This window comes from Leptidea sinapis, chromosome 41, assembly GCF_905404315.1.
Source record: "Leptidea sinapis chromosome 41, ilLepSina1.1, whole genome shotgun sequence".
Lineage (NCBI taxonomy): Eukaryota > Metazoa > Arthropoda > Insecta > Lepidoptera > Pieridae > Leptidea > Leptidea sinapis.
In genome coordinates this window covers 6,328,289-6,350,100 of record NC_066305.1, presented here as the reverse complement: position 1 = coordinate 6,350,100, position 21,812 = coordinate 6,328,289, and the positions used below count along the sequence as shown (strand labels likewise).

Here is a 21,812-nt window from a genome sequence, read left to right as displayed (position 1 = left end):
CGCTTAAAAAATCTGGAGGCACGGTTATATTTCCTCTTAAGAACTTTGCAGTTCGGATCCTTTGTGCCCAGCGCCGCAACCCAAGTTCGATACGCCTGTTTTTTGCAGTCAGATGCTGCTTTAACTGACGCATCGAACCAGGGCTGTGATCTGCCACCGATCGGACTACAGAGCTTGGTATAAAAATATCCATGCCATGCAGTATCACATCGGCTACTGCAACGGCGCAGGCACTAGGATCATCCGAAGGAAAATAAACCTTGCCCCAAGGGTAAGATGCAAAAAAGGAACGCATCCTATCCCAATCTGCTGACTTGTAGTGCCAAACGCGGCGGGTCGCTGGTGGTCTGCGACGTTGGCGTCGGATAGGCACTACAATCCTGACCAGGCAATGGTCGGACGTTCCGAGAGGGGCGTCGACAAAGACCTGGTAACCATCGGGATGTGTAGTCAGCAGAAGATCTAATAAGGACGGCATGTGGCTATCCACATCCGGGAGCCGCGTTGGCGACTCAACCAATTGGGACAGACCATACGTCAATGCAAAATTATGCACAGATCGCCCTGCGTAGTCTGTGGTACGTGATCCAAGCCATTCTGCATTGTGCCCGTTGAAATCACCCAAGACTACGATTTCAGCGGAGGGATCTGTGCAAGCACGTCGTCAATTGCCGCTTGAACGCAGCCCATGAGATGATCGGTTTCTGCGTTACCACTATGGGACCTGTAGACACACGCATAGATACGGACGCGGTCCTCTAAATCTACGCGGAGCCAGATAGTAGACAGGTCCCTACCCTCAAAAATGCCGAGACGGCGACAGCAGATATCCTCCCTAACGTACACACATACCCCGGCATGAGGCAAAAAATTGTGCTCAATTTTGTACCCGGGGTACGTTAAATAGGACGTATCGCTAGGTCGAGATATCTGCGTCTCCGTAAGGAAACACAAGGCCGGCTGCGCCGTCTCAAGGTGGTGGTGGACGGCGTTTAAATTGGAGTGAATTCCCCTGATGTTGCAAAAGTCCACGTTGACCGTGGAGCGGGGTGCCGTGGTGTTTCTGCCTCGTTTGTCCTCGGTCATGCGCGGTTCTGTGCCCACCCCAGAATAGGAAGGGCAGCCCGAGCGAGAGTGCTCGGGGAGGGATTCTCAGGCTCTGGTAGAGCCGGTACCCTCCTGGGGTAATATCTCTTTATGGACCGCTCTCATATTTTGTTGGGGGGAGGGGGTGGGAGTAAGGGATGGCCTCCGGTCCTCGACACTAACCTATGCGAAACATAGCGGCACTAGGCCGCTACTTCACGCCGGTATTCTGTGCGAGTGTGGTAATTAACCTGGACGAGTCTGGCCCGATTGTGCTGACGTCATAAGACGGCAGCGTGACTGTCCCACTTCTAAAAAGCCCTTATTTGCGTAGGTACTAAAGGAGATTGCCCATTTAGTAGAGATAAAAGTACTGATCTTAATAATTTATTACGTGATGATTTTGTTATCTTAATAAATAACACATACCAACAAGAGTCATTGTCCACTTTAGGAGTTTGATTTTAGGTTATAGTAGACGTACAGTAAAAGGGACAGCTGTATACAGTATGTATTCAACATTTGAATTAATTTTTAGGGTTCCATACCTCAAAAGGAAGAGACGGATCCCTTATCAATAAAATTCTTTATTTGCGTTATAGAATCGCTTTGTAGTCCATCCGTTCATCTATCAAGACCCTTTAACTTGGGAACGCATAGAGATATCCAGCTAAAATTAAAGCTATATACATGTAAGAAAAAAATGAAATTTCTTAGGTAACGTAAAAATAGATACGGCCATTCATGCCGCATAAACGTATATTTCTACACTCTAAAGGAAATCAAAATTTATACGGTATTTTCCGGTGACTTATAGGTAGGTACATAATAATATTATTTACGGAACCCTCTGTGAGCGAGTGTGACTCGCACTTCCGGGTCCGTCCGGGTCTTTTGAAGTTTGCTTTTGCCAATATTATTAGAAAATAATTCAACAAGATATTAATATGAGGCTTGAAGATAAAAATTGTTGAAGGCGGATAAGCATACTTAGCGAATTGGTGAAACCAATAACAATCAGGCGTTAAGTTGGCGAATTAAACGAACTTATTTCTTTTAAACATCAATATGCCTTGACGAAACTTAAATTGAGCAAGTTGTTTGAGCTGTGAAACGGAAGTAAAGAAAGCTACTAATTAATTTAAGAAAATTAACTTTGAAAGGGATATTTTAGGAAAGAAAAATTTAAATATTTTTATTAATTTTTTGACGCCGATAATCGTTATGGATATTACGCACAATGTTTTGTTGACAAAAATCGAAACATACAAATGCCTTATTATTCTCTATGAAACATACATTTTAATAATTACGTTCCAATTTATTTCATTAAAAGGCATATTAGGCTTTTATTTTTTAGATACTACTACCGCTTCGAAAACAAATGGCGCTCTGAGAGAGAAAAAGCGGCGCAAGAAACTCTCCCAGCATTCTTTTTTTGAACTCTTTTAATAAAAATATAAAATTTACTGTCATTGCTATTGCGATAAAATAATCATAATAATCATTTCAGTGAATCCCGGGCAGTATCTAGAACCTCACATTATGCACACAGGTAAGTTGTAAAACAAATCCAATAAAAAAGTCTTAAACATGCATAGATTGTGCCAGTGGGAAACTTCTTTGTACAGCACGCTAGGGCCATTATCTGCAATGAAGAAAGCTAGTGCAACCATATCTGTGTTTCGGTTTGACGGGCACCGCATGTAATGAAATTACTGGTACAGATACTTCAAGTCATCTAGACGCGCGGCGGTATGTGTTCGTGTCATGCACACACGCTCGACGATAATTGCTCGGGCAACAGGACAGCCACATCACTGTCACACGAGTAAATAAATGGTACCGTTTATTAACTCATTTGTCAATTTCAGATCAAAGCCGCATACATAATATTAACAAGCACACGCACACATAGCGCGCGCCAAGATGACTTGAAGTATCTGTAACTAACAGAAATAACATATTATATCTCAAAATCAGCGCAAATGTGATGACGCTCAGAATTTTACTACATTATAATGGACAGGGACGTATCACTTACTATCAGGTGAATGCCGTGTTCGTCTCGTCAGTTTATATTATTTAAAAAAGGTTATTAACTAGCAAATAGGTATGAAGCAGACGCTATATAAGACAATAGGGGACTCCTCTAGCAATATAAATACACAATGTACAAGTACTAGTAAACATAATAATTGTAAAGTCATAAACCTGATGCACCAAAATATGCAAGGATTGTTAGGTAAAGAACTAGAACTGGAGTTACTAATGAACCATGAAAATATTGATATCTTATGTCTTACTGAACACTGGCTTGGAAAATATGATCTCATTTTTAACTCCAGTGGTCATCGGGTGGCAAGTGTGCTTAGCAGAGAAAAGGCAGCACGTGGCGGCTCTCTTATACTTATAAGTAAATCATTTAAATTCAATGACCGTAAAGATAGTGTGGGCCTCTCTGTTGAACGTACCATTGAAATAGCCTGTGCAGAGCTTGAGTGTGCTATTGTTGTAAGTATATACAGACCCCCCGATGCATTATATGAGTTATTTGAGAGTGTATTGGAGGAGGTTCTATCAAAATTATCAGAATCTAAGAAATATATTATGATTTGAGGTGACTTTAATATTAACTTATTAGAAAGATGTACTACAAGTATTAGATTCAAATCTTTGTTTAAATCATATAATTTATCAAATATTTTCTTAAAACCTACTAGAGTAACCAGCACCTCTAAAAGATATTGATAATATTTATACTAATTATAAACCTATTTCTCAGTCAATAATTAGTAAACTGAGCTTAGACCACATTGGTCAATAAGCCTCTTTTAATATTGAAGTAAACAAATGTACTTCAACTAAAAAGTTTATGTTTGTTCCGGTAAACAATAGGTGAATGGAGAAATATAGAGCCAATGTTTCGGAAAAATTCCCAAACTTGTATTTGAATTATAACAGTACTCCAAATGAGATGTAAGGTAAGTTATTTAAAATAATTAAAACAGAGTTTGCTTCTATATTTACTCCAAAGACAGTCAACTCGGGTGGTCTCTTGTCATTTAACAACTGGGCAACAGTTGGTATTCATAGGAGCAGACAACGGTTATATGAACTATATAGTGAGAGATCATCATGTAATCATGATGTATCTTTTTTTGTATATGTAAAAAAATATTTAAAATTATTCAAGAAAGTATGTACTATTGTAAAGTCGATGCATATTAGAGAAATAATTAAAAATTCTTCAAATAAAATAAAAATTACTTGGAAAGTTATTAACTGGGAATCTGGAAGAGCGAAAGACTGCAAGTTTGAATATAATCTAATAATAAACAATACAAAGATCCACTCTGAGCAGGAAGTAGCTTCTGCTTTTGAGAAAAAAAAATATCTGACATTCCAGTTTCCATCTCAAGCACCCTTGTCTCCTCCACCAGTGTTGCCGAGTCACTTCTTTTGGAAAATGTTAAGGAATGAAAACAAAATTTCAAATTCAGTGTTGTTAGCCCAGCAGAAATAATTAAAACTTTCAGTTCCTTAGAAATGAAAAAAACTGCTGATATATGGGGCATATCTGTAAAAATAATAAGTTCTGTTATTGACGTCATAGCACCATATCTAGCACTAGTTTTTAATAGCTGTATTGAACATGGCGTTGACCTTCTGAAGTATAGTAAAATTACACCAATATTTAAATCGGGACTCACTTCTGACCAGAATAACTATCGCCCTGTTTCAGTGTTGCCGACCCTAAGTAAAATTTTAGAAAAAATTATTTTAAGCCAATTGCTTACTCACTCTAACACTAATAAGTTACTTCATACAAAACAATTTGGCTTTACTAGGGGACGCTCGACTACGGATGCAGGTGTTGAACTCATCAGAAATATTTTTGAGGCCTGGGAGGAATCACGGAATGCACTTGGTATCTTCTGTGATTTATCTAAGGCTTTTGATTGTGTTCAACATTCAACGCTGTTCGGGAAGCTATGTCACTATGGTATAAGAGGATCTGCACTCGATCTTCTGATCTCATATTTAAATAATAGGATTCAGAGGGTCGTGGTGAATGGCAGTTTAGCGCCAATAGCTTATTGTTAAATGGCCATAAAACCAAATATATTAAATTCACCGCGCCAAATGTCAAAAATGTAGATGCGAATATTTTATTAAATGGAGAGGTGGTAAAACCAGTGGAATCTGCTGTATTTCTTGGCATTACTCTTGATTCCATATTGCAGTGGGGCCCCCATATTGAAGGATTGGCGAATAGGCTTAGTTCTGCAGCTTATGCGGTTAAGAAAATTAGACGGTTAACTGACATAGATACGGCAAGATTAGTATACTTTAGGTATTTTCATAGTATTATATCCTATGGTATATGGGGCAGTGCGGCCGATATCAATACCATCTTTGTGCTGCAGAAGAGGGCTATTCGCGCGATTTATAACCTAGGTCCTAAAGAATCATTAAGAGAAAAATTTAAAGAAATAAACATTTTGACTGTTGCTTCTCAATACATTTTTGATAATGTTCTGTATGTTCATAACCACATTGAGGAATTTTCTAAAAATTGTGACATTCATAATGTTAACACGAGGAACAAACATAAACTTGTTGTGCCTACTACTCGGTTGGGTCGAGTTAGTAAGTCTTTTGTTGGGCGATGTATATGCTTCTACAATATGATTCCAGAAAATGTACAAAACAAATGTGTTACGAAATTTAAAAGAATTGTTAAAAAATGTTTGTGTGGGAAAGGTTATTATAGCATAAACGATTTTCTCAATGACACCACGGACTGGGAATAAAGCGAACACCCTCAGGCTCTTTAATTATAAATGTTTATTGTACAATATCACATTGTAATCCATATTTTATATTTAAAAAAAAAGCCCGCTGAGTTTCTTGCGCCCATTCTTCTCAGGTCTGAGGCAGTCTCTTTTGAATGGGTGGTAGTTTTTGACGTTCAATAAGTGATTTTAAAATTCTATATTGAATAAAAATATTTGAATTTGAATATAATTAAAATCGCTTCTCTATTACCAATCATATCGATTTTATTATCTGAGATCATATAGGTAAGATTATTTTCTCTTTGGTTGTTTTGATAAAAACAAAAAAGACCTGTTACCCGCCATTTTTTTCAATTACTGATATGGGAGTCAAAAGACATCAATTATTATAATTTATTTAAAAATAAGTCATCTTGCACTAACGGAACGTTTTGCGCAATTGAAATCTACATTTTTTTTGACATGACAGTCTTTGTCATTATTTATATGGATGTTCCGAATCAGTAATTACTCAAATCAGTAATTCAGCCGTAATTCAAAATAAGATTCAATAACATTATTATCGTTTTTTGATGATAAAATCAGAAGGCATGTATCTTTTTATATTCGATACCTGCTTGAAAAAAGAATGAATTGTAAATCCTCAATTAGCTGCTGGCCAACCTTCCACAGATAATATATTATCTTTTAACAGACAGTAATTAGGCATAGAAATAAGATACAAATTATTGATGGACCAATAGATATTGAGTAATAATTTTAGGTTATATTTTACTTTTAGGTATATCTTTTTCTCGTACTTTTTTAGACTTACTTACCATTTGCTTTTTTCTTAGTTTTGTTCCATGGAACCTAACTAAGAAAAAAGCAAATTCATGATGTACGCCACTTCTTTCAGTGGGTCCCAAAATACATGCATTCTCGCCATCCTCCTTTATCATCCACTTTGCTATACGTATGTACAGGAAATTTAAGACTTTTATGGTTTTCTCATGGATGCCCATGTCAGATATGGACCAAATTACAATGGGACCACACGGGAGAAGCACCAGCTTTCAAATAAAAATTATTATTAGAATGTAAATCAGAATTATCAAAATCGGTTCACCCAGTCGAAAATTTTGAGATTGACGAATTGAGAACCTCCTCCTTTTTTGTAGTCGGTTAAAAATCAGTCACTGTTTCTTCTTAGTAAAACGATTGGGATCTTTCTATATTTACGTCAGAAACGATCAACGATATTTTCAGACTAACAGTTAATTGACCTGTTATTATATTTTTCAGACATCCCTGTCCAGCAACTGACCCGTGGCTGTAAGTCGTTATAGAGATATATAAAATAATAATTATTTATAGTCAAAGGAATTTCCTAAAAATAATTAAAACTTAACTCTTATAGGATCACTTTGTCATCCATACGTGCGTCCGTGCGTCTGTCCGTCTGTCTGTCAAGACCCTTTTATTTTGTAAAGCTTCGCTTCTTTCAAGCGTCCTTTGATGGCACTATTTTTTTATTGTGGTAAAAACAGTTTGAAATGTGTACATATATTTCTATTACAGATATTTATATTGCATTGACGTACAATAAACAACTAGGCTCACAATCACGCTCATAAAGTGTGAAGCAAAACTGTGCATGAACATTACTTCCACGAAATAAGGTGTAATTTTGAATAAATGTAATAATGTTCTCTGTATAAGATGCATACGTACATATACATTTTTGACGACCTTTAATAGGCGATTGGTTCTTGTCCTTTATTGTAGAGGACATGTTGTACCTTGGTATTACGTGTACCTAGGCCATTAGGCTGGTTTCAAAAATTCCCGATATTCATTCTATTGTGTAGTGTAGTCTGTACGTCACTACTGAATATTCTACTGTAATTTTTATATTTAATTAAACTCCATTTTTTACTTTAGTAATGTATCTGTTTGTTTCCATACGAAATAAATGAATAAATAAAGCCGGTGTTTGGTGTTATCGACGTTAAAAAGTTTTTTGGGGATAAAAGTAAGTATTTATAATATTCTTTGAAGTCTGATAGTTTAAAACGTTTTATAATAGTCACTGAATGTGCCATTGGTTCTTTTCTTTAAGAAGTATTAAAACAATCATAAAGTTACGAGATGATTAACCCCTAATTATTTGAAATCCACCGTTTTGTTGGAGTTGGAGACTGTTGTACCTTGGTCACTATCAATCAATTGTTCAAACCTTGGTCACCTTGGTCTGTACCCAAGGTACATTAGATGTTGTACTTCGGCCAGGAGAATATTTTTTTAATAATTTCACCTTCACGTAATATAATATTCCTAGTAAAATATAAAAGATTTGACTCATTAGAAAAAAGAAGCTATGAATATCATTTTAGTTTTGTTCAGAATTTATGAGTTATTTTTTATTAAATGTGTTATTTAAACGAATAAAGCGGATTTAGTTAAGAATACTTATATTATCCATAAATAGGGTAGGTACATAGGGATTGTTGTATGTTGTACCTTGGCCATAAATACATTTTTTGGTTTTAATTATTAAAACACTTGTAAGGATGAAATATGCATATTAGATATTTTGGTGGTGAATACTCAAATAATTGACCTTTCAAAATATGCAAAAATTGTTTGAGTACATTTCGTCAAATTAATAAAAAAATAGATATCTAAGAAACTGTCCTAGGTACAAAAGGTTAGGTTAGGCAAGGTCAATGGTAACCATATTCTAATTAGAAACCCATTGTTCAACTTTTTCGTGATCATTGTAAACTTAATGGAATAAAACTCCGTATTTCAACAGGAATTATTAAAATGACTATGACACGGTTTTTTTTTCAGGCGTCCCTGGCCAGCACCTGGCTCATGGTAATAAATCCTTAATATATATTGGAATAGTTATTTATGTATCTTTTGATTTAAATTAAAAAAAAATATTGTATTAATAAAAAAATGTTAAAATTTTTACAGTTACAGTAACGCAATTTGGCGACTGATTAGCGCTTATCGCTTACGAACGCTCGTCATTCGAACGTTGAGTTTGAGTTTCGCATCATTCATAAATTTTGGTTACAAATTTAATTTTAGCAGAAGCATTTTTTAAATTTAGCAGAAGAATTTTTAAAAAAGCAGTAGTTAGGACGCCACCATATGTATACTTCTTCATTTTTACACATCGTTATTCTTTCAGGTGTAGCTGGCAAGTAGCTCAGCAGTGGCTGTAAGTCCTTAGAGTTATAATATATAAATAATAATAAAGCTTTGTTTATTCCAAATCACTTTCACATTTTGTTTTTGTATAAATAAGATTTAAACTTAAATTAATACAGTTAATTCTAAAGTAGTAGTACTAATTTAATTCGGACCCCTTTCGGGTAAAAGCCTCCTCCATATTTTTCCATTGTTCTCTTTCCGGTCCTGTTTACATCCATTCCTTTCCCGCTATCTCTTTTGTGTCATCGACCCATCGTCTCTTGGGTCTTCCAACGTGTCTTTTTCCTATCGGCCCCTTACATTTTGTTATCATCAGTGTCCATCTTTTGTCTTTTCCTCTACAGATATGTCCAGCCCACTACCATTTGTGTAATGCTGTATACATATATTAAACTAGCTATGAATACCCGCTTCGCTGGGTCATTTTTAATTGTATACTTATTTGTTAATGTTAATAATCTATCACTACTTACTTCACAATTTTTTCACATAAAAGACACATTTTCTTTTTTCTTATTAATTTATTGATCTTACTTATTTTTACATTAAAATCTTACGACTAAGTAGACATTAATATCTTTTATCATCTAACATTAACTGATATCCTAAACATTTTTATTGAAATACATTCTTATATACTACATTTACAGTTTTGCATTCTGGTGCATAAACAAATAAATTTTCTTTCTGTCCTACGCGTGAAAAAGCTACATAGAGTTGACCATGTGAAAAACAGGATTCTTTTAAATTAACTCCACAAAATCGGAACGTCTGACCTTGCGCCTTATTGATAGTCATACTATAAGCTAATCGTACAGGAAATTGTAACCGTTTAAAATAGAATGGTAAATCATTCGAAATTATTGGAATTCTTGGTATAAAAACCAAGTTTCCTTTTTCTTTGCCAGTAACTTCTTCCTCAATGATGTTGTTCAAAATTTGTTTTACGCATAATCTTGTACCATTGCACAATTTTGGCGTATTAAGATTTCGCATTAATATGACTGGTGATCCAATTTTTAGCTTTAATTCATGAGAAGGCATACCAGGTGGGTTTAATGAATTTAAAAATTCCGTTGGAAAGTTTAAACTTTCATCTTGATTCATCATTGTATCTATTGATTTATAGATTTTTTCCTCTCCCGGTATCATTTCCTGTATTTTTTCATTTATTCGTTTTACTGCATCATTTTTTGTAACTAAAATTGTTCGCTCAGACAACCATGTTTTATTTAAATAATTTTGTTGTATGGATGGATAAATTTTGTCTATAAGGTGTTCTTCGGTGTCTACCACATGACATATCTCTTCAGTTAAAATTATTTTACCAGACTGTGGATCTAGTGGGTAGGTGCCATTCCCAATTTTCAAAAGATTGTCGGCAAACTCTTGTGCTTTTGGATCTCCAGTAATTAACGCTCGCATATTTTCTGTCAGTGATAACTTTTCAACATTGTTCCAAAAAATTGATCGCTTTAAACATGCATTTATTTCGTCAGCTGGTGTTGATTTTGGAATAACTGGTAACGTTTGTCTAAAATCCCCTGATAGTAGCAATAAAGCATCTCCCATTAGTTTTGTATTTTTCTGAAGATCCTGTAATGTTCTATCCAGCGCTTCCAGTGATTTTCGATGAGCCATCGTGCACTCATCCCATATTATAAGTTTGCATCTTATTAAAATTTGGCCACGTACAGAAAATTTTGTGATATTACAGACTGGGAATTCTTGTTCAGCTACATTTAATGGCAAATTTAGTGCAGAATGTGCCGTTTTTCCACCTTCCATTAATGTCGCGGCAATTCCAGAGAATGCCAATGCTAATGCTATTTCATTTTTCACCCGAATTGTAGCTAGGACCAAATTAATGAGGAAAGTTTTTCCAGTACCTCCGGGTGCATCTAAAAAGATTATTCCTCCTGCATTCGTCTCAATACGATTTATTATTGTGTTATATACTATTCGTTGTGTTCGTGTTAATTTTGGTTCATTTTCTTCAATGTAACGTTGCAATTTATCTTTATTATAATTAAGTTCTTTTGATAATTCAGAATTAGTCACGCTTAATTCGTTTCTTTTAGGAGATTGCACTCCGAGAGTAACTAAAGTTTGATTACATATTGCGAAACATCGATCTTCTAAAATTATCAAAGCTTCATTATAAATATTATCGTTGAATGTAATATTCATATCTTGATTTTCTCTACGTAGTCTTGCTAGAATATCATCACTCATACTATCACGATATTTCAGCCATAGTCTATTCGGATTTGAAGGATTACACGTTAGAATTATAGCAAAGACTTCTCGCAGTTGATTCGCTGTTGCTGTTTCTGCTGCCTCTTTCATTGCCTGCTCCCATTGATTATCATTTTCTAATAAACCACGACGCTGGCATGCTTCACGATACGTTTGGCAAATGTAACCATCTACTGTTCGAAGATCTTCAAAAGAAGTTGGTCCACGTACTTCATGAAGTAGTAGACGTAAATAGTAACATTCAGCATTCTTTGGATGTACCGTATATACTCGACCAATAGCTTTATCTTTAAAGACACCTTTAAATCCTTCAACCGAAACTCCTTTCTTTCGTCGATTAAATACTTTTCGCGATGAGTCCCATGTGTAATAACTGGGAACATCTCCATAAAGAAGAGTTCTAGCAAACAGATCACTTCGACACAATTCAAAAAATGCAGTTAACGTAGTATTAACAGGTTGGTTTGCAACTTTTTGTGCTGTTTGATTAGTAAAATATACCCGTTGCCCATTCTCAAGGTGAACTGCTAAGTGAAAAACAGCTGGATCCCTGCCATGAATCGGAAACCCCAATATACGCCAAGCTGCCTCATTACTATTTATATATCGTCCCATTTGATAACTTAAAATTTCATCATATCTATTTTCATTTGTAATTTCAAAGACAGCCATATCACTTCCTTTGTTAATATAGTTACACACATATTTAATTGACTGAACTGAACTGCAATATTCTACATTTATATGTGCATTAAACATTTTCGATGATAACGGATTATAAGGGACAACCCATCGATTATCAATTTCGATTTCTTCACCCCGTACTCTAATTTTTGCTGTAAATCCTCCTTCACTCGGTGGTCGACGTCGGTATTGCGGATATCCATCATCTCCCGTTTGCGTCTCACTCAAAAATGATCTTGGATATCGTTTTGAGCATTTATTATCTTTTATACAGGATGATTGCATATTAAGTGCCCCGCAAGGTCCATGTATCATTTGTTTCACGATTATTTCATATAGAACAGGATCTTCAACCGGATTTGGGAATTCTGCTTTAATAACGTCATTGATTTGATTTGAGTGAATTTTTTCTTTCAGCCAAATTAAATTGTGTGAGTGTGGCAACCCTCTCTTTTGCCACTCAATGGAGAACATCCAGCTATTAACATTTCCGAAAATACAACTCTTCACAATTGCATTAATGAATTTTACTTGTTTCTGTTTAAACACGCGCGCAATTAAATCATGTCTGTCATGTGACTTTTGTCCAAATTGTAACTCATCTTTAATTTCCTTCCATGACGAATTGCACGTAAACGTTATGAATAAGTCAGGACGACCATATTTTCTCACATACGCCATTGCGTCTTGTGCATATTGAAGCATATGCCTAGGGCTACCAATGAATGTAGAAGGCAAAATTACTAATCGTCCCAAATTTTCAACATCCCCATCATTGGCTACCGCATCTCGTAAGTGAATATATTCATCCGTTCGTAATTTATTTTGATTTAGACGAATAAATAACAATCTTTCTGCTTCTATTTTTGCTTGCATATCAACAATAAACTGTAAAAACAATTCCCGACAATTGAGTATATGATTGTATTTATTCACTCTCTCCATTATCCGATATGCGTAAAATTCCTTGGAAGAAACTTTTTTGTTTGTAGGGCTATTTGTTTGTGGATCAACATGCTGAATATTAAAATGGTAACCGTCTTCACCATGACAAAATATTAGTGGATACTGTAAGGCGTCATACATGTGATGAGTTTCAGCGATGCGTTCCAACTTATTACTTCTTCGTTGTACCACAATATCCCTATAACTACTTTCATTGTCCACCATAACTACGGCTATTTCATTTACTTGAGGTGCATTAAATCGTCTTTCGTGTTCGCCAATTGGCTGTTTATCTGCCCGAATTATTATTTTATAATTATCCGAAACCATTATTTCCATCGCAGTCTTAAATATCTTTATCAACTCATTATTTTCATGTAGAAAGCGCTGTAAATGAAGAATTATATCTCGACGCAATACTGTAAAATTTGAAAGCCTTTGATCCAGTTCGTCTTCTTCATTTCCTACAAAGTAAATTTGTAAAAACTTCGGAGTATTATTTGGGAGTGACAATAATGATCCAATTTTATGATATACTTGTCCCTGTATTTTAATTTTTTTTTTTTTTTTTTTTTTATGGAATAGGAGGACAAACGAGCGTACGGGTCACCTGGTGTTAAGTGATCACCGCCGCCCACACTCTCCTGCAACACCAGAGGAATCACAAGAGCGTTGCCGGCCTTTAAGGAAGGTGTACGCGCTTTTCTTGAAGGTACCCATGTCGTATCGTCCCGGAAACACCGCACAAGGAAGCTCATTCCACAGCTTCGTGGTACGAGGAAGAAAGCTCCTTGAAAACCGCACTGTGGAGGACCGCCACACATCCAGATGGTGGGGATGATATCGTAACTTGTGGCGTGTCGTGCGAAGGTGAAATTCGGCGGCCAGAATCAGGTTGAACAGCTCTTCGGAACACTCCCCGTGATAAATGCGGTAGAAGACACACAATGAAGCGACGTCTCTACGCAACGCCAAGTGATCCAGCCGTTCACAGAGTACTGGGTCCCCGACAATTCGAGCTGCTCTGCGTTGCACGCGGTCAAATGGATCGAGCTGATACTGGGGTGCGCCAGACCAGAGATGACAGCAATACTCCATGTGAGGCCGGACCTGCGCTTTGTAGAGCGCTAGAATGTGGGCCGGCTTGAAGTATTGCCGTGCTCTATTTATGACGCCCAGTTTCTTTGAAGCCAGTTTGGCTTTGCCCTCCAGATGGCCACGGAATTGGCAATTGCTCGAGATTTCGAGACCCAGTATTCCGATACTAGGCGAGGCTTTAAGGGAAGTGTTCTCGAAGAGCGGTGATACGGCAAATGGGGTTTTTTTAGTGGTAAACGCGCAAACTTGAGTCTTCTGGGGGTTAAATTGGACAAGGTTCAACTTACCCCATTCCGCGACCTTCTCGAGAGAGGACTCGATAGAAGACACAAGTTTCACCCGGCACTGGTCGACGTTTTCCCGAGAGAGACCTGCATGGCCCGTGTATACGGCATCACCAGTGCTGTCGTCTGCATAGCAATGCATGTTGGCGGTGTCCAACATATCATTGATATGCAGAAGAAACAGCGTGGGAGATAGCACACAGCCTTGGGGCACTCCAGCGTTCACGGGCTTGGGATTCGAGCAATAACCGTCGATAACGACCTGTATGCTGCGCCCAGTGAGGAAGCTGGAGGTCCACTTGCATAAGCTCTCGGGAAGCCCAAATGATGGAAGTTTTGCGAGGAGCGCCTTGTGCCATACACGATCAAAGGCCTTCGCTATATCCAGACCAACTGCCAGGCCTTCCCCCTTGCTTTCAATAGCCGCCGCCCATCTGTGTGTTAGGTATACCAGAAGATCGCCAGTCGACCGACCATGGCGAAAGCCGTACTGCCGGTCGTTGATCAACTGGTGACCCTCAAGGTATACCAAGAGCTGGCGGTTAATTATGCTCTCCATAATTTTGGAGAGTAGGGAGGTAATAGCAATAGGCCTGTAGTTTGCCGGATCCGAACTGTCTCCTTTTTTTGGGATCCGATGGACAAGGGCTGACTTCCATGAATCAGGGACTACGCCTTTTGAATAAGAGTGCCGGAATAAACGCGTTAGCACCGGCGTCAACTCAGGGGCACACGTTCTAAGCACGATTGGAGAAATGCCATCCGGCCCGCTCGACTTCCTGACGTCCAACGAAAACAGAGCTCGCCTAACAGTTTTCTGTCGGAACTGTACTTCAGGCATGGAGCTCTGACACCGCGGGATGGTCGGCGGTGTTTTTCCGTTGTCGTCAAGAGTCGAGTTGGAGGAAAAAAGAGTGCACAGGAGATCGGCTTTCTCTTTTGCCGTATGGGCCAGGGTGTCATTCCTCATGTGCAACGGCGGCATGGACGGCTGGTTGAAGTTACCAAGAGCAGCTTTCGACAACGACCAGAACTTGCGTGTTCCGGTCGGGTAACTGGAAAGCTGCTCGCCAATTTTGACGACGTGCTTCGATTTCGCACGGGCGATTTGCCGCTTAAAAAATCTGGAGGCACGGTTATATTTCCTTTTAAGAACTTTGCAGTTCGGATCCTTTGTGCCCAGCGCCGCAACCCAAGTTCGATACGCCTGTTTTTTGCAGTCAGATGCTGCTTTAACTGACGCATCGAACCAGGGCTGTGATCTGCCACCGATCGGTACTACAGAGCTTGGTATAAAAATATCCATGCCCTGCAGTATCACATCGGCTACTGCAACGGCGCATGCACTAGGATCATCCGAAGGAAAACAAACCTTGCCCCAAGGGTAAGATGCAAAAAAGGAACGCATCCTATCCCAATCTGCTGACTTGTAGTGCCAAACGCGGCGGGTCGCTGGTGGTCTGCGACGTTGGCGTCGGATAGGCACTACACTCCTGACCAGGCAATGGTCGGACGTTCCGAGAGGGGCGTCGACAGAGACCTGGTAACCATCGGGATGTGTAGTCAGCAGAAGATCTAATAAGGACGGCATGTGGCTATCCACATCCGGGAGCCGCGTCGGCGACTCAACCAATTGGGACAGACCATACGCCAATGCAAAATTATGCACAGATCGCCCTGCGTAGTCTGTGGTACGTGATCCAAGCCATTCGGCATTGTGCCCGTTGAAATCACCCAAGACTACGATTTCAGCGGAGGGGATCTGAGCAAGCACGTCATCAAATGCCGCTTGAACGCAGCCCATGAGGTGATCCGTTTCTGCGTTACCACTATGGGACCTGTAGACACACGCATAGATGCGGACGCGGTCCTCTAAATCTACGCGGAGCCAGAGAGTAGACAGGCCCCTACCCTCAAAATTGCCGAGACGGCGACAGCAGATATCCTCCCTAACGTACACACATACCCCGGCATGAGGCATGAAATTATGCTCAATTTTGGATTAAATCCTTCCAATCCAATACTGGATTAAATCCTTTTTCTTCAATTACTGCAGTTGCTCCAAATGAAGTCATTTGAAAGCATGCTTTGTAATTTCTAATTTGTTGTAAGAATTCTTTAGAATTTTGTGTTTCTCCTTTCATATATTCTAGAAATTCCGGTGGCAGTGATATTAACTCTGGTAATTTAATTTTGCCAGTTGAACAGCATATACTTTGCGTTTCTCCTTTGAATTTTTTAGCTTCACAAAATTTGCATACTTCATTCATTCTTCCGATCACTATACTTGAATGTTCAAAATAATTTCTAGTAGGATTATAATGAAACGCCTCTTGTTCAAGACTGTATTTTTCCCGACGTTTTTGACGAACAGAATATACAGTTGTTTTAGAAACTTGAGCCTCCATTTGTTCATTTAGTCGAAGATCACGCATTCTTATTGAATTTTGTATTATTCTATCATCTGCCTGTTCATTTGTCTTTCTTTTTCTTTGCAATCTTTTTCTGATTCGGTCCGTTTCTTTAGAATCATTAAGCTGCTCTTCAGTCTGATTATTTCGACTTTGATGATAATTTTCTCGAAGTAATGTGAGACGTTGTTCTCTTTCGTCTGTAGTTTCATTTCTCCGTGACATTTTTTGCCTTTTCGATACAATTCGAGAACGTGAGAATACGCATTTACGTTTCGGCATCGTTAGTAATATTTTAATTTTTTTTTTCACCTTTTTCACACTGCACTAAAATAAAAAAACTAAAAAAAAAAGAAACAATATTGTGTATTACACTGCACGTTAAAACTTTTGATTCTTCACTTTAAAAAACACTATACGCTGTTATTTATGATTATTTAATTTTTAATATTTATTTTTTCGTTATACAATTCTTATAAAAAATCGACTGAAGCACGGGTTTGACATTTCGGCTTATATAGTCGCAAAAATTATCCCCACTACCGACCAAATTTTCCGGATTGTTCTAATAATTTCGACTTTTAAGTATCTCAAGAAATTTTAAAAGTTTCTAGAACGATCCAGCATATTTCTAATCTATCAAAAAGTTGAGATACATTTTGGAGCTTTCTAGATCATTGGAGGAATTTCCAGAACATTCTATATTGATCAGAAAATTAGCATACAATCTAGATCAATCTAGTAATATATAGAACATTCTTAATCGTTCAAAACCGTGGCATATAAATCATTTCTAAAACATTCTGGAATATTCTAGATCATTCTAGAAATTTCTAGGTGATTCTAGAATTTTTTCGAACATATCAAATATATTTGATCAATCAGAGCCTTGGAATACATTCCAAAGATATCCAAATTATTCTTGGATGTTCTAGATTATTCGATAAATTTCTAGATCATTCTAGAATTTTCCAAATCATTTTTATTCAATCAGAATCTAAACGTAGATTTTAGAACTCTTTATATAATTCTAGTATTTTCCAGATCATTCTAGACATTTCTGGATCATTCTAGAATTTTCTAGAACACTCTCATTCGATTAGAATCTAAATGTAGATTTTAGAACTTCCCAGATCATTTTAGAATTTTCTAGAACATTCTCATTCGATCAGAATCTAAACGTCGATTTTAGAACTTCCCATATCATTTTAGAACTTCCCAGATCATTTTGGAATTTTCTAGATCATTCTAGAATTTTCTAGATCATTCTAGAATTTAATAGAACATTTTCGATCGATCAGAACATTGGTATACATATTAAAGCTTTCTAGAACATTCCAGTAATTTCCTGAACAATCCAGACCATTTTAGATCAATAATAGTCACATTTTTAAAGTTAACATCTTTCAACCCCCGTATCTTTTACACCCTTATAATTATCGACTTGCAACCACCATAGTGCACAATGGGAACCTTGTACCTATTGCCACATACAAACACTTTTGGTCTGCGATGCGTAGTTTTGGCTGCAAGGTGAAATATAGGGACACACACCTCCAATTTTATATATATAATAGATAATAGATATAAATATTTCTGAGCAGTCTCAATACATAATCGTACTTACAAATAAACGTGGTATAATGTGATTCCTGAGAACAAACCAAGAATATGCAAAATGTCTACAAATAGACATTTTGCTTATGATTGGTTTATTCGGACGTATAACGTTTCCCGCGTTTATATGCACGGCTTCCGGACATTCGGAAAACTTCAGAATTATCATTGTATTGACAGTGTTGTCAGCATGGAACAGAAAAAAACTAGTGGAACAGGCATGTGGGCGTTTCCCTGTCGCCACTATTGTGTACAAATTTACCTACTCGAGGCTCAAGTGAGACCAGTCATTTGATGTCCATCGTCAAGTCAACGATTTGGTGTGAAGCATAATTATATTTGAAAAAAATACAAATATGCCATAGTGTGCCATTTTGGACTGTAGAAATAATAGCCGCAATAAAAATATGTCCAATGAAGGGATTTCCTATCATCGGTGATAATAATTTTCCGATTTAAATACACTGAATCTTTTTTATGTGTTGTGCAAAAAACACATTTAGAAATGAAACGTAATATTACGACGTATGACTTACCTTTACGTTTAATCGATGTAACTTATGTTTAAAATAATTAATGTAAACAATAAAAATATCTTGCTACTCAACAAGTGCATGCATGTTCATATCGATATAATTTTATCGAAATAAAATTTATCTTTATAAATTGTATTCAAGTATTGCTCTTTTCCATTCATCCGTGTAAGTAAGCAAAATGTTATAATATGGTTGTGGTAATTGTGTGCAAGACAAACTACGATGTATCTAAATTAATATTTTTAACTGTCTCTTAGGTACAGCTAATTATTATTTAACAAATATGTGTAAGATTTCAGCTAAACTAAATAAGCGCTAATTTTTAAATATAGTCAAACAATTTATTTTCAATTATATTTGAATATTTGGCATATATTAAGGTTCCGCGGATAAGGTCGAGTCGAGGTGAAGCAGAAGAAAAACCTCATCACATCATGGAGTAGAGAAAATACGTCATAGAATTGTAAAAAATAGATCGAGAACCATGAACTCTGGGAATGGTTGCCATCATTGTAGAATATCTACATCATAATATAAAATATCATAAATCATAAAATCATAAAACTCAAATGAGTTTATGTATGTATAATAATTGTGTTACCTATAATATGTTATTTGTTAATAAGAAATAAATAAATAAGTAAGACTAACCAAATTATCAATACTTGATCAGTACTTATAGCTTCTCTTTTTATTAATCATTCGTTACTGCTTGTTTTGGAAATTTATTTTCCGCACGCTCATTACGTATGGAAGCAGAACGGTATATAAAATCTCATGTCTTACTCGTCCTGGTCATCTATGTTTTATACGTATAATAAATGCAATATCAATATCAATAATATAATATTGATATTGTAACTTTCCAAGACTATTCGTGTACGCTGTCTTGATTTTATTTGAATTGAGCTAAATATTGTCCATCCTTTAAATAAAACTATACCTCAGAAAAAATAATGGCATTTAATATTATTATAGCTTATCGGTAATATACCTTAGCGGTAATATACCTTATAAACCCTGATTACATCATTTCAGGTTTTCATTGACTTACTTATCGATATGTTCATTCATTTTCGTACAACACTAGGTATTATGACAGAAGTCAAATCTATGGTTACAGAGTTACTATTACTTCAAGTTTTTATATGTTATTTTTCGCAATTTAAGATAAAGTTTGAGGCTGTCATAATCACAATAAGAATATGAGATTAGCATAATTGTATTAAGTTCGAAATTGATGTAAATAATTTTGTAGTTGTCTTTTCTTGATTGTGAATTTAGGCCTATCATAGTACAGGAATTAAGTGTGTGTATTACATATTAAATAGATAAATGTGTGAGTTTGGCGACATCGGTTTCCATACTGAAATGACATGATTCCACTTCTATTAGTTTTTTCTGTTCTGTGGTTGTCAGCGATATATTCAAAATTTTGCATACCTAGTCTTGGTTTATTCTCAGTAAGTTGGTATAACTTTAAGGCAAGTTTTTTTGCATGTTTTTTTTTTGTGTTTATACTTCAGCTGCACATGTGAAGCAGCGTCTTGTGCGCATGTAATAACAACATGGTCTCTGATGATGATATGATTCGTAACCATAGATTAAGGATTGGTCTCCGCTGCGCTCCAACTAGATACCGCAGGCGTAGTCGCAAAGTGGGGTAACTAATACTAAGCCCAAGTGGGCGTACACGATCCAGTCACGTACAATGTGTGACGTTGACACTTTGCTAATAATTGATAACATAATTAATTATAATATAATATAATTAAAATGCCGGGTGACAAAGTAAAACTTCGAAAAAAAGTTCTACAAGAAATAAGAACGAAACTGGGATCACATATTTTCATCAGTAAGTTTTGTAGTAAAATTTGAAAGATGCCATTGAGTGTCAATATGCCACGCACACAAGCATCTAATAGTTGCCGTAATAAAAAATATTTTGTTATTAGGTAGTGCGGTATCTAGTTGAAGTGCAGCGGAGACCAATCCTTAAACTAAGACCATAAACTTATATTTGAAGTGAATAGAAATATTTGAATTTGAATAATTTAAAATACATCCTTAGTCTAATTGACAAACTGGAAAGTTACTTGTTGAAAAGTAATTAGTTGTTCAAATGAAAAAGGAATGTTAAAATGAAAGAGTATTTAAATATTTATACAAATACTAGCTGACCCGGCAAACGTTGTTTTGCCATATAAAGTATAATTCACGCGATAGTTTTATAAAAAATAGCCTGTGTTATTCTGGTGTGTAAGCTATATTACTGTAAAGTTTCATCAAAATCCATTCAGTAGTTTTTGCGTTAAAGAAGTTCAAACAGACATACAAAATTTCACATTTATAATATTAATAGGATTGTAGGAAATTATTTACAAAAATAAAATATGATTTACAAAAAGCATACCGACACATTGTTATTTTTTCAGGTGTCTTCGGCCGACACCTGCCCTGTGGCCGTAAGTCCTTATATTTTCTTGACAAGTCGACGAACATTTTATTGGTTCATACTTCATACCATACAAATCTAAATAAGTTAATAGAAATTCATATTCATAAGCCTTAGAATTCAGTACTGCTTTATACATTGGTTTATATTAAATGTTGAGATCGAATCAGAAATGAGGAGATCCGTAGTCCAAAGTCACCGAAACAGCCCAGATGATTGCGAAACTGAAGTGGCAGTGGGCAGGCCACATAGTTCGACAGACATATGGCCGATGGGACAGTAAAGTCCTCGAATAGCGACCATGTACCCGAAGACGAAGTGTTGGTAGGCCTTCCATAAGATGGATCGACGATCTGGTCAAGATCGCCGGAATACATTGGATGAGCTCAGCGCAGGACCGATCGTCGTGAAGATCTTTGGGGGAGGCG

The 21,812-nt window shown here is 36.6% G+C and overlaps 1 protein-coding gene across 50 annotated transcripts in view; it reads left to right on the top strand.

Moving 5' to 3' along the window:
• LOC126976609 (MAPK-interacting and spindle-stabilizing protein-like) overlaps nucleotides 1-21,812 on the top strand; it is a 62,292-nt gene that overhangs the window by 2,961 nt on the left and 37,519 nt on the right. For all 50 annotated transcript variants that reach the window (XR_007731941.1, XM_050825033.1, XM_050825042.1 and 47 more), the window contains exons 2-6: nucleotides 2,600-2,641; nucleotides 7,173-7,202; nucleotides 8,724-8,750; nucleotides 9,073-9,102; nucleotides 21,365-21,394. Coding sequence is in view for 49 of the 50 variants with exons in the window: in XM_050825033.1 (XP_050680990.1) it covers nucleotides 2,600-2,641; nucleotides 7,173-7,202; nucleotides 8,724-8,750; nucleotides 9,073-9,102; nucleotides 21,365-21,394 (159 nt within the window). In the remaining variant the exon portion in view is untranslated. The remainder of the gene's footprint in view (nucleotides 1-2,599; nucleotides 2,642-7,172; nucleotides 7,203-8,723; nucleotides 8,751-9,072; nucleotides 9,103-21,364; nucleotides 21,395-21,812) is intronic.